Here is a 16942-nt window from a genome sequence, read left to right on the forward strand (position 1 = left end):
AAGACGGTTCCAGGTACTCCACAACAAAACGGAGTTGCAGAAAGAATGAATCGCACTTTAAATGAGAGAGCACGTAGCATGAGACTTAATTGTGGGCTACCAAAGACTCTATGGGCTGATGCAGTAAGCACTGCCGCTTATTTGATGAACCGTTCTCCATCAACTCCGCTTGATTTCAAAATACCCGAAGAAGAATGGAGAGGTAAAGCAATCAGTTATGAGCATCTAAAAATTTTTGGGTGCAGTGCATATGATATTAATAAAGATGGTGACAAACTTGATGCAAAAGCAAAGAAGTACGTGTTCATTGGTTATGGGGGAGATGACATGGGTTACAGGTTATGGGATAACAAGGGAAAACATGTTATCAGAAGTAAACATGCCACCACCTTCAATGAAGCAGAATTGTACAAGGATTTCAACTCAACACCAAAAGAAAAAGAATCAGTTGAATTTGAGGTTGACACAGAGACGACTAGAGAAGATGAAAGAGAAACTCCAGAGGATGAAACTGAAGTTCCAGTGGGAGTTCCTAACAGTGAAAGCTCGGAGTCTGATCACGAGCAGACTTCAGATAGTGGGATCTCAGACTCTGATGATGAGCAGACCCCACAGCCCCCATCACAATCTGACCAGTCCAATTGGGTCAGGAGATCTACACGAGTTACAAGACAGCCAGAAAGGTTTAGTCCAACAGTTAACTATCTTCTTTTGACAGAAAATGGGGAACCAGAAAGTTATTCTGAGGCAATGAAGGTGAAAGATTCGTTCCAGTGGGAGCAGGCTATGAAAAGCGAGATGGAATCTTTATTGAAAAATCAAACTTGGAGGTTAACCAGGTTACCACCAGGAAAAAGAGTCTTACAGAATAAATGGATTTTCAGAGTCAAAGATGAAGCGGATGGTTCTAAACGATACAAAGCAAGATTAGTTGTCAAAGGATTTCAACAAAAGAAAGGAGTCGACTATGCTGAAATCTTTTCTCCAGTAGTGAAGATGACGACTATCAGATTGGTTCTAATTATGGTTGCAACCGAGAAGTTACACTTAGAATAGTTGGATGTTAAAACAGCCTTCCTGCATGGCGACATTGAAGAAGACATTTACATGTCTCAACCAGAGGGGTTTAGTGTCAAAGGAAAGGAGAGTCTTGTGTGTAATCTAAAGAGAAGCTTGTATGGTTTGAAACAAGCTCCCAGACAGTGGTACTTGAAATTTGATAATTTCATGGAGAAGACAGGATTCGTGAGAAGTTCTACAGATCATTGCTGTTATTTGAAGAAGTTCAAGAGCTCCTATATTATATTGCTTCTTTATGTCGATGATATGTTAATTGCAGGTTCTGATATGGTTGAAATACGCAATTTGAAGAAGCAATTATCTAGAGAATTTGAAATGAAGGATCTCGGGCCAGCTAAGCAGATTCTCGGTATGAGTATATGCAGGAATAAAGATGGGTCAGTTTCTTTATCTCAAGAAAAGTATATTCGGGAGGTTCTTGAATTCAGAATGAATGGTGAGTCTACAAAGCCAAGAAACACACCGTTGGGAAGTCATCTAAAGCTTTCTAAACATCAGTCTCCTAAAACTGAAGTAGAAAAAGCAGAAATGGCTAAGGTTCCTTATGCATCCGCAGTGGGTAGTCTAATGTACGCTATGGTGTGTACAAGACCTGATATAGCACATGCAGTTGGGATGGTTAGTCACTTTATGTCAGCTCCGGGGAAAGAACATTGGGAAGCAGTGAAGTGGATACTGCGGTATTTAAAGGGTACTCCTAAAGTTGGGTTATGTTTCAAGGGCAGGGATACTACTCTCAGGGGTTATTCTGATGCAGATTTGGGTAGATGCAATAATACCTTCAAGAGCACCACCGGGTATGTATTCACTATAGGAGGAACAGCAGTGAGTTGGATGTCTAGCTTCAAAAGAGCGTGGCTCTATCTACTACTGAAGCAGAATACATGACATTGACTGAAGCCAGTAAAGAACTAGTGTGATTGAAGACATTCATGAAAGAACTGGGCAGCAAACAGACAAAATTTGTCTTATATTGTGATAATGAGAGCGCAATCAAGTTAGCAAAGAATCCAGTCTATCATGCTAAGACGAAGCACATTGGCATGAAGTATCACTTTATCAGAGAACGGATAAGCAATGGAACATTTAATCTGGAAAGCATTCCAGGTTCAAAGAATCTGGCAGATATGTTCACCAAACCAGTTCGCTGGATAAGTTGAAGCTGTGCATAGCTTCAACTGGCCTTCAGGAACATTGAAGAGAAGGCAGGAACTAGAGAGAGAAGAGATGCGCTGAGTCTTGCATTACAGAAGTACAAGAGTGCAGATCGATGTTATTCGAAGCCTCCAAGTGGGAGATTGTTGAGGTGTAGGCTTCGGTATTTAAGCCCAATAAGAACCGGCCTGGAGATTACTTGGTGACCAAGTCAGGGTCTGGCCAACCCTAATTGGTTGGGCCGACTTTTATTGTTCTTTCTTAGTCTATATATAGTCTCTCATTGTACTTGTAAATTATAACCTCCAAATTAATAATAATACTCTCTAGTTCCAAAGTGGATGTAGGTTTCACCTAGAAACCGAACCACTATAATTCTCGTGTTGTTTTTATTTTGTGTTTATTATTCGGCTTGCTTGTTTGTGATTGTTAATCGATTAGGGTTCTACTCTGATAGAAGGCAGGTTCTAGCCTTAACAAGAACATAGTCACACGTTTATCTTTCATACCAAATATACTGCAGCCTTTATAATTTTGTTAATACTCAATTTATATTTGAGCTATAAGGGGCCGGCCTGTTCTCACAGATCAATGGAGATTTGCCGAATAGTGTTTAAGGTTTTGGTGTGTTGGTTCCCAGTAATCTTCATTCATTTTGATGGTGGAGTTATGGGTTTCCATAATATTTATCCTGAATACCAGTCATTAACTGCTGTTAAAGTCAATCACTCTCATAAGCCTGTTTACCATTTTCAACCTAAACAAAACTGGATCAACGGTATTCTTTCTTCTTCTTCTTATTGTCATTGAAATTTTTCTTATAAACACAAAAACTAGCATGCACAATCATGTGCATGTTTTAATTTGTGTTAACAAAATGTAATTAGTTACATCAATTGCATGATCAAAATGTAATTACAAAAACTAGCATGCAAAATGTTTTGATTTGTGTTAACAAAATGTAATTACATCATTTGTGTTAACAGAATGTAATTACATGCATGTTTTATATGTACGTTTTGACATTATTAGTATTAGTTAATTTTATTATTGTTAAATGTTTTTTTTTTTTCCTTTTCGGAAAGCAATAAATATTTTTATTAATAACACCAAGGGATTGGGCTGCCAAATACACGTGGGCTCAAAAGACTTGAGCAAATAAAGACACGTGGGCTCATATGATTTCTACTTCAGAAATTGCCAATCGCCTTGGATTTCTTCTATCTATAGTCTTCGAATGAAACTCGAATTCTTTCTCCTTTTTCAATCCGATTAGCTTATGAATCATCTTTTTCAATCTGTTTGCCAAAACTTAGATATAATCTTGTAGAGACATCCGATTAGGCGAAAATCATCTAAGGAGGAAGGGTCTGAGACCTTGAGAATAAGGAATATGAAAGAACAATTGCAACCTTTTGAAAAGTTTCCAAAGTAGTCGAATTCTTTTACAAATTTGTTAATGTCAGGTCACAATATGTGTCACAATTATGTTTCCTGTATTCCAACAACTGAACAAAGTCAGTAGAATTCTCAAATGGTAAGTCTGAGAATGAAGACAAAATGTAATTAATTCATGATTTTATACAGTTAATTCTATAATTTTCATGTAAAATCAACTAATACGTTTACTCTTTCGACTTATTTGCATGATTTGTGTGCGGCTCCTATACGATAAACTCTCGTAGACCCAAATGGTAAGTTTCTCATAACTGTTTTTATTGTTGCATCAGTTAATTTTATAATACTACTAACATCATAATGGATGCATAAAACTGACAAGTGTTTGGTTTTCTGTTGCATGACAGCACCAATGTATTACAAAGGATTTTACCATCTGTTTTATCAGTACAACCCGAAAGGAGCAGTATGGGGCAACATTGTGTGGGCCCACTCAGTCTCAAAGGACATGATCAACTGGATTCCGTTAAAACCCGCAATGGTACCATCAGAATGGTTTGACAAGTACGGGTGTTGGTCCGGGTCAGCCACAATTCTCCCGGGAGACAAACCACTCATACTATATACTGGAGTGGTAAACCCAAAGCCCGAACCAGGTTACCAAGTCCAGAATTACGCTATACCAGCTAATTACTCAGACCCATATCTTCAAGATTGGGTCAAACCCAAAAACAATCCCATAATCAAACCAACAAAAGAAAACGTGTCAGCGTTTCGTGACCCCACAACAGCCTGGAAAGTCAACGGTCAATGGGAAATGACTCTTGGTAGTAAAGTCGATATGGTAGGCGTATCGTATTTGTACCGAAGCCCCGATTTTATCAAGTGGACTTTGGTTGACCACCCGTTGCACCAAAAAGAAAACGTAGGCATGTGGGAATGTCCCGATTTTTATCCTGTATCGGTTAAAGGAGACAAGGGTTTGGATACTACTGTAACAGAGGGTGATATCAAACATGTTTTTAAGGTGAGCCTTGATAGTACTAGATACGATACGTATACAATCGGGAAGTATGATACGAAGAATGATAGATACATCCCTGATGAAGGAATGATCGATAGTTGGGCGAGTTTAAGATACGATTGGGGGAACTTTTATGCCTCTAAATCATTTTTTGACCCGTCAAAGCATCGGAGGATCATTTGGGGTTGGGCTAACGAATCTAGCACTAAAACAGAAAGTGTCAGAAAAGGATGGGCAGGAATCCAGGTGTGTTTTGTTCTAACAGTTATTTGATACCTTTATCTTAGTCAAATTTGTTCTAACAGCTATTGATATTTGTATTTTAAAATTTTGTAAATAATGTAGTTAATTCCAAGAACTGTTTGGTTGGACCCGTCTGGAAAACAACTGCTACAATGGCCTGTTACTGAATTAGAAACCCTAAGAGGAAAGCATGTGAAACTTATCAATGAGGTACTCGAACAAGGAGATAAGATTGAAGTTAGGGGAATCACTGCTGCACAGGTTTGTAATTCGTGCTGCATTTATTGTACTACGACGTTATTGTACCTATACCTAACAAACGGGTGAGGTTGGGTCGGTTTGGATAATGGGTCAAAACGGTTTTGGGTTGAAGTGGGTCATGGGTCAAACGGGTAAACATTTTAAAAGGGTCCAAACGGGTCAGGTTGGGTAGGTTTGGGTAACAGGTCGAAACGGGTAACGGGTCATATACTTTTACGTTTGATATTTTTACATTTATTATATTGTTTTAGTTATTATTAATATTTATTATTATTATTTTTGGGTAACTAGTAAAGTGGGCCCGCGCGTTGCCGCGTGGAGTTTTGGTTGCGTATTCATAGTTAACGGAACGTATTGTAGGTGTGTATATGTGTTGAATATAGTCCGAGGTATTGAGCGTTTTTTTTAGAAGTGTCCGTTTCGGGTATAGTTAGTCCCGTTGTGATCGTAACATTTTTTTGAGTTGAACGGTGGGTTCAAAAAAATTTGACGCGAGTCGAGCGGAAAGATATCGCCCGTTGAAAATGTAGGTGAAATGTGTTTAAGATTTTTTAATTTAAATAATAAGTTTACATTTTGCACCCCTGTTTTGAGGGTTGAACTTGGAAATTGTTCAAAGTTGGAGGGGTGTTTGTTTTTTTTTTTGGGGTGTCGTTTTTAGAATTTTTGTTTGGTGTTTGGGGCTAAACGACGGGAATTGGGGTGGTGGTTAGTATATATGTAAATAAATGGGATTACCGGATGAATATTATTAAAAAATAATAAAAGAATGATACAATAGAGTTCAAACGCTACAAGTGCGTCTTGTAGCCACAAACAACCACACGCAATGACAAGAAAGACCTGACATCACACAACCAAAGAAAACCAAAAGAAAAACAACCTAGATAAACTGCCAAGTCGTTTTCATATCCTCAACATCCTTAGTGTCTTTGAACCATAAGGACATGAGCTTCAACCGGACATTGCTATATATCGCTTGGTATACCTGATCTTCCGATTGAGCTTTAGACTTGAACAACCTGTAATTCCTTTCAAGCCAAATATGATACACCCATGCGGCAAAACAAAGCTTTGCAACAATCACACGAGAAGAGTTCTTAGACGCCACAAGAATCAAAGAGTCTCGAATACCTTTCCAATTCGAACTAGCAATCGGGATGTCAACCAGTTTTAAAACATTACTCCAAACCTTTGAGGAGAAATTGTATTCAAAAAATAAGTGGTCCTGGAGTCCTGAGTTGATTTACACAACGGACAAAGTAGAGTAGTACCGCGCGTGACCTCCCACGATTTTAATCTATCTTGCGACTTTAGCTTTTCCCTCATAAGAAGCCACATCAGGAAAGCATGTCGCGGAATCGATTGAGAGAACCAAATCACGCGGAACCAGTTAATTTGCATCGATCTCGGCCTGATTGACTCCCAGGTGATGCCAACCGAGAACTTGTGCAAGCTACCATTATTAATCCACTTTATGGTATCATCCGTATAGCTAAGAACAGGAGGAACAATCCCTTGTAACAAAGGGTATTTAATGAGCCAAGCAGCAGGCCAAATGAACCGGTTGTCACAAATAATGTCGCGAACAAACGCATTCTTATTTGAGCCTATGCCATGAATATCTATGTTGGTGATAAAAGAATCGAGAGGACAGCAAGTGAACTTGTGCAAGCTACCATTATTAATCCACTTTATGGTATCATCCGTATAGCTAAGAACAGGAGGAACAATCCCTTGTAACAAAGGGTATTTAATGAGCCAAGCAGCAGGCCAAATGAACCGGTTGTCACAAATAATGTCGCGAACAAACGCATTCTTATTTGAGCCTATGCCATGAATATCTATGTTAGTGATAAAAGAATCGAGAGGACAGCAAGTGTTCCAGTTCAGACCATGCATGCGTTGAGCGGCCATCCCCTACCTGGTGTTTAATGAAGTTTCGAACTAAAGGTCGAATTCTCAAGATTTTTCACCAACTCCATCCCGCATCCGCTGTAATAGGCACTTCCCCAAAACTCTTACCTTTAAGTTTATAAATGTGGATCCATTTTACCCATAGAGATTCCTCATTAATAAAAATATGAGTGGACATCAGAGACACATTCCAATATTTAAGACGTTTCAAACCAAGGCCGCCCTCATCTTTAGGAAGACATAAGTCATCCCATTTAACTTTAGCCTTTCCTTTTTTCATATCTCCTTGGCACCAAAGGAACCCCCTTAAAACGTTTTCAATATCTTTAATAATGGCATCCGGAAGAATAAAAACCGACGACCAATACACTTGCATCGATGTGAGCACAGAAGCAACGAGCTGAACACGCCCGACAAAGGAAAGAAATTTGTTTTTCCAATCATCCACTTTGTTCCTAACCCGCTCCACCAAAACTTTGCAATCACTGTACATTAACCGAGAGGAAACCAGTGGGACACCAAGATACCTTACTGGTAGAGTAACTTCATCGAAAGGTAATATAGCAAGGATCTGGTTCTTGACAACCAAAGTAACATTCGAGAAGAAGGCATTACTCTTTGGAAGACTAGGGACCAAACCCGAGCACCGCTTAAACTCTTCAAGCGAATCGCGGATAACAGTAACCGATCCAACATCACCATGCGTATATATGAAGAGATCATCAGCAAAACATAAGTTTGTGATCCGCATTTGCTCACATCGAGGGTGAAAAATGAACTGTCCATCTCTCTGAATGTTTCGGTTTATCATCAAATTAAGAACCTCCATCACGCGAGTAAATAGATATCAGGACATAGGATCACGAAGACCTCGCTTTCCTTTAAAATAACCATGAAGATCCCCATTGATGCAAATCGAATACGAGGGTGTAGAAACGCACTTCATGATCCATCTAACCATCTTCCTCGGGAACCCAAAACAAGTGTAACCTCCAAAAAGTTCCAATCAACCGTATGATAGGCTTTCTGTATATCAACTTTAAAAAAGCACATCTAGACACCCCACGATTCAGGTGATAGTTCTTCATAATTTCTTGCGTCAAAAGGATGTTATCCGAAATCCTTCGGCCAGGCACAAAGGCAGATTGATCAACACTAACAATATCGTCCAAACTTGAAACAATTCTGTTAGTTATAATCTTGCTCACACACTTGTATATCACATTACAGCAAGAAATCGGGCGATGATCTGTAACTTTACTAGGCGTAAGAACCTTCGGGATCAATGAGATAATTGTAGTGTTGAGTTCTGATAACATTTGACCACTACAGAAAAATATCTTAACCGCATTTGTGATATCCGACCCAACTATACCGCACACACTTTTAAAGAACACAGCGGAGTACCCATCAGGACCCGGGGCTTGGGAATCCCCAATATCAAATAGCGCATCTTTAACCTCTTGAGAAGTAATAGGACGAACCATATCAGACACTTTATGATGTGAAATTCTTTTCGTGAAAAGAGTGCCCGGTTGATCAATCTCCTCACAAGAATACCCAAAAACTCCTTATAATGATTTACAAAGGTCTCGGCAATCTGATTGCCCTCAACAAGATCACCATTTGCATTTAGAATAGAATGAATACGGCTCCGATTATTCTTGCTTTTGATAACCTTGTGAAAGTAGCTAGAGTTTTGGTCCCCCACCTTTAACCATTCTATTTTCGCCTTTTATCTTAAGGAACTCTCCTCCTCTAAAATAGCTTCATGATATTGCTTTAACATGTCACTTTCTGCTATCCTAGCCGCAACAGAGTGAGGATTTTCATCAAGGTATTTTTGAGCTAGATCAAGCTTTTGCCGCAAGTCAATAACTAGTTTATGCAGGTTGCATTTTTCCCACATAAACTTACGCAAAGGCTTCTTCAACATACGTAATCGTTTGACAACCGAGAACATTGCATGCCCCTGGACAAAAGTGCTCCAACCTGCAGTGACTGTAGCTAGGAAAGAAACATGTTTAGTAACATAATTAAATTTAAACGACTTCGGTTTCATAGAAAGGTCGCAAGGAATTTTCAATATCGCTGGACAATGATCGGATATTCTATATGGTTGAATATTTGCATGGGCATCATTAAACTTTTCAATAAAGGCATCATTGCCCATGATTCTATCAATTTTCTTAAGCGTTCCCAAGCATGAATTGGGACGTTGATTCCAAGTGTATTGAAACCCCGACTGATTGATATCCGCCATTAGGAGGTCATCAACACATTCTTTAAATTCCCGCATAGCTAAAGTAACACGAGATGTACTCGTTGTAGATTCATCAAACATCAATGAGACATTAGAAAGCTCCTCCTTGGTTAAAGACACATTAAGCGACCATTTGTTAAGAAAAATAGGAATCGTTCGAATTATCCATGGACCTTGCTCTAACACATCCATTAACCCTTTTTCAGTAGAATACTTGAAAAAGAAGAACCCTTTAGAGTTCATCATAACTTTCTCAATACCAAACTTTTTCCCGGCGTTGATTGCATAATTTTGGACAACCGGGAAGGCTATCCTTTTTCCAATGAAGTAACCGTAAAGTGTATTGGCATGCTTGTCAATTGCTTCTTGGACAAACGCAATCGGAAGAACCACATCAAACTCACCTTCAATTGCATCTTCCTGGTTAACGTATCTGAAGTTAACCGGTTGCTTCTTCCGGGATCCAGATATCACCTGTACATATGATCCCTTAGGTTTCGGCAAACTAACCCCTTCATCCTGGACCACTACATTAGGCACAATAATAGGCGTACCATTCTGAACATTAACCTCAATCAGTTCTTCTGCAGCCGTATCATTAGGTGCACTCTTAGCACCGCTCATCTTATCCTTCATCTCCTTATTGTCATTAATAGTAGGATGTTTATCAGGCGATCCCAACCGGGATAGACAGTCCTGATTAACCGAGTGTTCCGAATCAGATGATTCCTCAGAGTCACCATCCTTACGCTCACACTCACCAGGATTAACAATACTGATACTACGACTTCTTAAAACCCTAGTTTCCGTGTCTGGATTTTTCTTTTTCTTCACCATTGTTCCACAATGGACGCAGGGCACGACCACTGAGAGGCGAGAGAAAATAACGTTATATATATATATATATATATATATATATATATATATATATATATATATATATACATAATAATTGATATAACCATTAATGCTTTCATAAATTATTGACGGGTGAATCTTGTTATACTCGACCCATTTGACCCATTTACAAAACCCATTAGACCTGTTCTCTATTTATTGAACTTAGGATTTGATACCCGTTTGAACCGTTCTTTTATGGTTTGTATAAGACTCAATAGGTTGAAGAAAAACTCAATGGAACTTTTTTTTTAAGTTTTGGTTTACATTGTCGGGTCTAATTTTTTTCAAAACCCAATTGACCGGAAAGCTTGACCCATTTGACTCAAATTTGAGAGAACGGGTCTTAATTGCCAGGCATAATTTATACCCGTATGAATCTGATTATGAGTTTTATTGTGATTGAAGTACAGGCGGATGTGGATGTGGTATTTAGGTTTCGAGGCCTGGATAAAGCCGAAGAGTATGATACCAAATGGGATAAATTATTCCCACCTGAAACTCTTGCGAAAAGTATCTGTCACATGATGGGTACAACCAAACAAGGCGGATTAGGGCCATTTGGTCTTTTAACATTGACCTCGAAAGATTTTGAAGAATACACTCCTGTCTTTTTTAGAGTTTTCAACACTCAAGATAATACTAAGCATAAAGTTCTTATGTGCTCCGATGCCTTTCCGTAATCTCTCTCTCTCTCTCTCTCGCTCTCTCTCTCTCTCTCTCTCTCTCTCTCTCTCTCTCTCTCTCTCTCTAATCTTTTCTCTTATAATGTGGTCCATTGTTGTACAACTCGGAATTACTCAGCAGAGAGTACTCGGTTTTTGAAACTCGGGGAACTACTCGAAAAATACTCGGTCAAACTTGGTCAATCTTGGTAAAACTCGGCCAAAACTTGGTCAATCTCGGCCAAAAGTAGGAATATCTGTCAAAATTCACATTTACTCAAACAATCTGTCAAAACTTGGTCAAAACTCGATCAAACTCAGTCAAAGTCAAACTTGGTCAACATACCTGAGTACTCTGCCGAGTACTCCCTAAAGAGTTCCGATCCAGTACTCCTAGAGTAGCGTTTTGTGCTCACTTGGATTTATAACCAACAATGGGTAGGGATGATTAATAAAATCCTAACAAACGTCCGTTTTTCTTTTTTATCAAAGGTCAACATTGAACCACGAAGAATACCGGCCATCATTTGGAGGTTTTGTGGATGTAGATTTATCTGAAAACAAGATTTCACTTAGGAGTTTGATTGATCATTCAGTTGTGGAAAGCTTTGGGGCAGAGGGTAAAACGGTAATAACATCCAGGGTTTATCCCACATTGGCGGTTGGTGACAAAGTACATCTGCATGTATTTAACAACGGTACTGAGGCAGTCACCGTTGAGAAACTTGATGCGTGGTCTATGAAGGAGCCTAGAATGAACTAAAGTAAATATTTCAATGGGACATTCATTAACCTAAACTTGAAGTGGTCTGAAAATCGGATGTAACCATGTACATTTAAAAAAGTTGTGAATGTATGTTATACAGGGTAGTATTCAATTCAATACATTATGATTTGCCATATTGTTTAAGGACTAATTATCACCTATGATTAAACGAGATTTCACATACAATCAACTATTATCTGCAACCAGTGAATCTTCAAGACACAAAACTACATAATAACAACTAAGTTATAGCAAAGATTTTAACTTTATTAGTTTTCCAAACTGTCACAGCACTTCATAGCTAAACCCATACAAAACTAATTTCCTAACTCCAAAAAAAAGAAAGTTATATAAAGATGCAAGCCAAATATAAAATGAAATCTGACCCGGTAATCATAGTTCCAGCCCCTTCATCAGTAAGAACCTCGAGAAACAACGAATACTCCAACCGCCCAACGATAATACTCGCAGTTTTAACCCCTTGTGACAACGATTTCACACAACATTTTACTTTAGGAATCATCCCACCTGGAATTTTACCATCTTCCGTCATTTTTTTGACCCGTTTCACATCAATTTCCTTAACTAAACTTTCCGGATCATTCATAACCGCTTAATTAACTGAATTTTGCAGACTCCGGGTCAAGGTGCAAGCAACTAAATCACCCGTTTTGGTCGGCAACTTGCTCACATTCTTGTTTGGCAACATTTTAGCAAATCTCTCCTTAAGAAAAGGATAAATCACACCACAATTAGTCAAAGCGTCAAATGACTGAACAACCCCTTTTCTTTCAACCACATCAAGAGCCGATGATACACCCTTAAAAATCAAATCTTTCTTCTCAATGTCATAATGATCCATCAACAAGAATAAAAACTCCAAAAGATTATTAGTCATATCAGCATATTTAGGTACAGAGTTTATCATCAATAAAATACCAGGCTCGATATTCATCACGTTATCAACTTCCTTATTAAAAAATAACCAATCGTAAAACAAGGCTAGCTTCACATTAGCTTCAACATGATTCTTACTACAACATTTAAGTAACCAACCAATAACCGCCCATCTAGGAGTCACATTCGATAAGATCACTTTGTTAGACGGGTGATGTGCACAACAAACAAACCGCACAATATCAATCAATACACTCTCGTTCTCGTTAATAAACTTCTTCCTAAACCATATTTGGTACCGCATTTGACTTCCTAGTTTGACATGTGTAAGCAAAAACCGCAAGTGAGTTTCCATCTCGGGACTAATACGAAGTAAGAAATATCGACTAGATGTCCTCAATTGGTACAATTGCAAAATATCATAAAAACCAAACGTTTTAAAGCGATTTGGATGCAATAAAAGATCTTTCCATATATCTCGAAACTCGGGGACATGAGCTAAATCTTGCAACAACCTAACCAAATCCCGCCCGAATTTCAAACACAAACGAAACTCCTCCTTAAAAACACGAACACAAAACTCAATTTCTTTTCGCTTCAAGGCCTCAACTTTCGTATTCAAACTAACTCTACAATGATCACCTAACAACCTAAGAAAAACAAACAACCCGCAAGATACCACAAACGCCTCGTTTTCAACCAAACACTCCCATTTAACTAAAAAAATCCCAACTAACTCCGAACACAACCATAAATTCCCATCACTAAAATCACCACCACGTGTTTGCCGCAACAACGCCACCAACAAACCCTCAACCCCAACCGCATTCACATCGATTAGTTCCGAAACAACCCATATCAACTGAAGTTTCACATTTTCAACTAGGTTTTGATACAGTTCATTGACTAATTTAGTAACTAGAGAAGTGAATAAACTATATCCATCAGTTACAATTCCATGTAAGTGTTTCAAATGAATTTTAACATGATGCGGTTCGCACGTTAGAATAGCATATAATAAAGCAGAATTGAGATTTAGGTATTGGGGTTGTGTTAAAATCGCTAGTGAAAATGGGGGTTTTAATTGGGGTTTTAGGAGTTGAAAAGATTCGTATAAAGATGTAGCAAATGGTTTGTCGGATTCGTGAGGGGGTTTGTGAATCAGACTAGATGTCATATGGGTGAATAAAATTAAAAAATTTAAGTATTATTTAATTTAATTAAAATTTAAAATGATTGTGAAATTGTAAGATAAATTAATGTGTTTACCATGTGTTAAATAGCGGGGATGTAGAAAAGAAACCGCTGGTAAAATCGGGATAACCAGACCGGTGACGGTCTAGACGGCGGACGACGGAGGTGATCGGCGATCGGACTTGTGTTGTGAGGGTTTTAGGGTTTTAAATCCTAAACAACATTGCCGGCAGCTAAGTGTGAACTAATTCCAGAAATTAAGCAAAACTACTGCTGGTTTTGGCACCAATTTTCTACTGACACCTAAGACAATCGAACTGAAACGCTGCAGGTCCGATTAAACATAAGGTGATGAATAACAGATAGATGAAAAAAGAGGCAGTGGGATGTTTTACGATGAAGTGGCCTGATGAGAAAAGGAGTCGTGAAAGACTGAGAAAGTGAGAAGGTAAATACGGATGTCAATCGGATCAGGTTTGGGTTAGGTATCTTAATCCCAAAGCCGAACTCGATTAAGAAACCTTGTTTCAAACCCGAACTCATACTCGTCGAGTTTCCATCTACTTACTAACTGTCAGGTTATCGGGTTTCACCGCGAGTAAACGGGGATCCCAATTTAGTTACCAACTCTCGGGTTATGAAATTTTCTCGCAGTTATCGAATATCTCTGTTGTTAGTCATTTTCGTTCACCATTGGTCTATTCAATTTTTTGTTTCCATAATGCTATTAAGATGAGTACTAAATCGAAATTATTATATATATAAAAAATATAAATATCATACAACAGTAAAATAACACATTGTAGCTTATATTACTATATTAAACTTTATTAATGAAATTGAAATCCTTTTCGGATCGAGTATACGGGTCGGGTATGCAGGTTTGTATCTAAACCCATCTCTATACCCGAACCCGAAAAAAACTAAAACCATCCCCATACCCGGACCACAATCCGAATAACTGGCCCCGAACTCGGTCCAAAAGTATCGGGTTTCGGGTTAATCTATCGGGTACGGGTCTTTTTGCGATCATAGTAAAGAACTAAAGATGGATATAAAGGTAAGCTAAACGCTGTAACCTAAGCCGAGAGTTTTTAATAGTTCTTGTAATTTTACTTTGTACCCGTATACCAAAAAAAAAAAAAAAATTGAAATGGAGTTATATATTTTTAAAAAATGTATCAAAAACTTACTATTAACCATAAAAAAAAAACTAGCTGACGTGGCATATTTGTAAAAAATAAAGTTAGTGATACATCGAAATAAATTATTTTTTTATACAACCTACATCAGAACAAAATAAAAAATATATGAACTATTTGTAGTGATATAAAACCCAAACTAATGTTAAATAATTATATTTTACTGGTTCAGCGGGTAACCGGTCACCATTTATTTAATTAGCACAGTTTCTGAAAGCATCTAATCTATATTGGTATTTTTTAAATATATAGCGTATATTGGAACAAAAATGAAATAAAGTTTATTTATAGCCTTATCCACTTTTCAATTCAAGAGAGAAAAAAGATAAAAAGTAAATTATCCATGAGTTTTGATAAATAGGAGAGGAAACGAATCAATTGATTATTTTAAAACTATTATTAATATGCGTATGACATTACAGATAAATAGTGTGCTATTTGACTAAAATGTGAAAATTGCATGCAAGTGTTAACAGTTGACCTTTATTAACTTAAAATGTTAAACTTTTGTGTCAAATAATTGTACGGTTCACATATCAATTTTTTTTAAAGTGTATTATATAAAATAAAAGTAATACATTATTTAATGAAAACTAATTATTCAATTTTCATTAAAATAAAAATAAAAAGTTACAAACTACTAAATTCTTCGATAAAAAGTAATTAAAAATAGAAAAAAAATGATTAAACTACAACATCCAAAAAAATAACACTTAAATAAAAAGTACAACAATTTTACTAATATACTAGATGTCGTCTTCTGATGAATTTAGTTGTTTGAGCTTTATTTATTTGTGTGTGTTCAATCCATATTATGTTTGTTGGCTAAATCTGATTATGTTTATCTAGGCTCTATGGATGATGTTGAGATGAATTAAGTGAGTTGATTGCTAGGTAAAAGTATAATAGCAGCAGTAAAATACAAGAAAAATAAGTAAAATAAAAATGTTTTTAATTTTTAAGTCTTCCTGAAAAAGAAATAAAAGAAAAGAAATGAAAGTAAATAGTAGGGAAATAAAACAAAATGAAATGAATGAAAATTATCAATGTTTTTTATTTGTGATGCTTACATCTATAAATAAGCGGATTGAAACGAAAGAGTTATTTTATCATAAACATACAATGTAAATATTTATGGGTATTCTTCAAGAGTAAGTCGAGCCTGCCATGACTAAAATTTTTAGCTTCGACTCTGATCTACTGTCAGGTGTTTCTGTTATTACGTAGTGATATAACTCTCTTTTGTACCTCCATTTTAGGTAAATCGCAGTGACGATAAATCAATGATTTTTAATAAACAAATAAATAATCTCTGTGTGATCAACTGTTATGCCATAATAATGATTCTAACTATTTCTAGAGTGTTGGTTTCTAACAAAGAGTAAAGAGTAAATTAGTAGTTATGAAATATAAGGAAAAAAATAAATAAAAAATGCATTATACTTGTAATTCTTTTTTAAAAAGAAATTAAAGGAAAACAAAAGGAAATTAAAGTAAATAGTAAGGAAATGAAAGGAAAACAAAATGAAATGATTGGTAATTAACAATATTTTTTTGATATATTCTTCGTTTAAAAAAACGGATTAGAAAGAAAGACTTCGTAATTATATTATAACATACAATATAAATATTCATGGTTGTTCTTTAAAAATAAGTCGAGCCTCCCGGGACTTAAAATTCTAGCTCGGGCTTTGACGATTAGAAATTTTCGACCCTGTAAAGAGATGAAGGATTTTGTGGGGTTGGACTATCTAGTAAAGCACAAGTAAAGAAGATGCTTCAAAGGGATGGTTAGTAATTCACGTATCGAATTTATCCGTTTTCGTTTGAATCATATGGACCCAAACCGAATCTAAACTGTTTTTGAACCAAATGTATTATTAAATCTCATGTGATCTTAAACTTTTGTAGTCGATACCACGCATTGTTTGATTAGATGCTAGTGGGAAACAATTGCTACAATGGCTAATTCAAGAACTA

At 36.9% G+C, this 16942-nt stretch overlaps 2 protein-coding genes across 3 annotated transcripts; one reads left to right on the forward strand and one right to left on the reverse strand.

The window, feature by feature from the left end:
- Window positions 1-2826: 2826 nt before the first annotated feature.
- LOC139840349 (beta-fructofuranosidase, insoluble isoenzyme 3-like) lies at window positions 2827-11666 on the forward strand. Its single transcript, XM_071830614.1, has 6 exons — window positions 2827-3013; window positions 3921-3929; window positions 4041-4903; window positions 5003-5161; window positions 10652-10917; window positions 11396-11666. Exons 1-6 carry the CDS (start codon window positions 2827-2829, stop codon window positions 11664-11666), a joined length of 1755 nt encoding a protein of 584 aa, XP_071686715.1.
- Window positions 3637-14217, reverse strand: LOC139840350 (uncharacterized). Of its 2 annotated transcripts, none has more exons than XM_071830617.1 (2): window positions 12056-14217; window positions 3637-3729 (listed from the first exon to the last, which is right to left on the reverse strand). In XM_071830617.1, the coding sequence occupies exon 1, from the start codon at window positions 13741-13743 to the stop codon at window positions 12283-12285; it is 1461 nt and encodes a 486-aa protein (XP_071686718.1). In that variant the 5' UTR covers window positions 13744-14217; the 3' UTR covers window positions 3637-3729; window positions 12056-12282. The 2 variants fall into 2 exon arrangements, with proteins under 2 accessions (XP_071686718.1, XP_071686717.1); XM_071830616.1 differs by lacking the exon at window positions 3637-3729 and adding an exon at window positions 9906-10207.
- Window positions 14218-16942: the final 2725 nt, after the last annotated feature.

This window comes from Rutidosis leptorrhynchoides, chromosome 4, assembly GCF_046630445.1.
Source record: "Rutidosis leptorrhynchoides isolate AG116_Rl617_1_P2 chromosome 4, CSIRO_AGI_Rlap_v1, whole genome shotgun sequence".
Taxonomy (NCBI): Eukaryota; Viridiplantae; Streptophyta; class Magnoliopsida; order Asterales; family Asteraceae; genus Rutidosis; species Rutidosis leptorrhynchoides.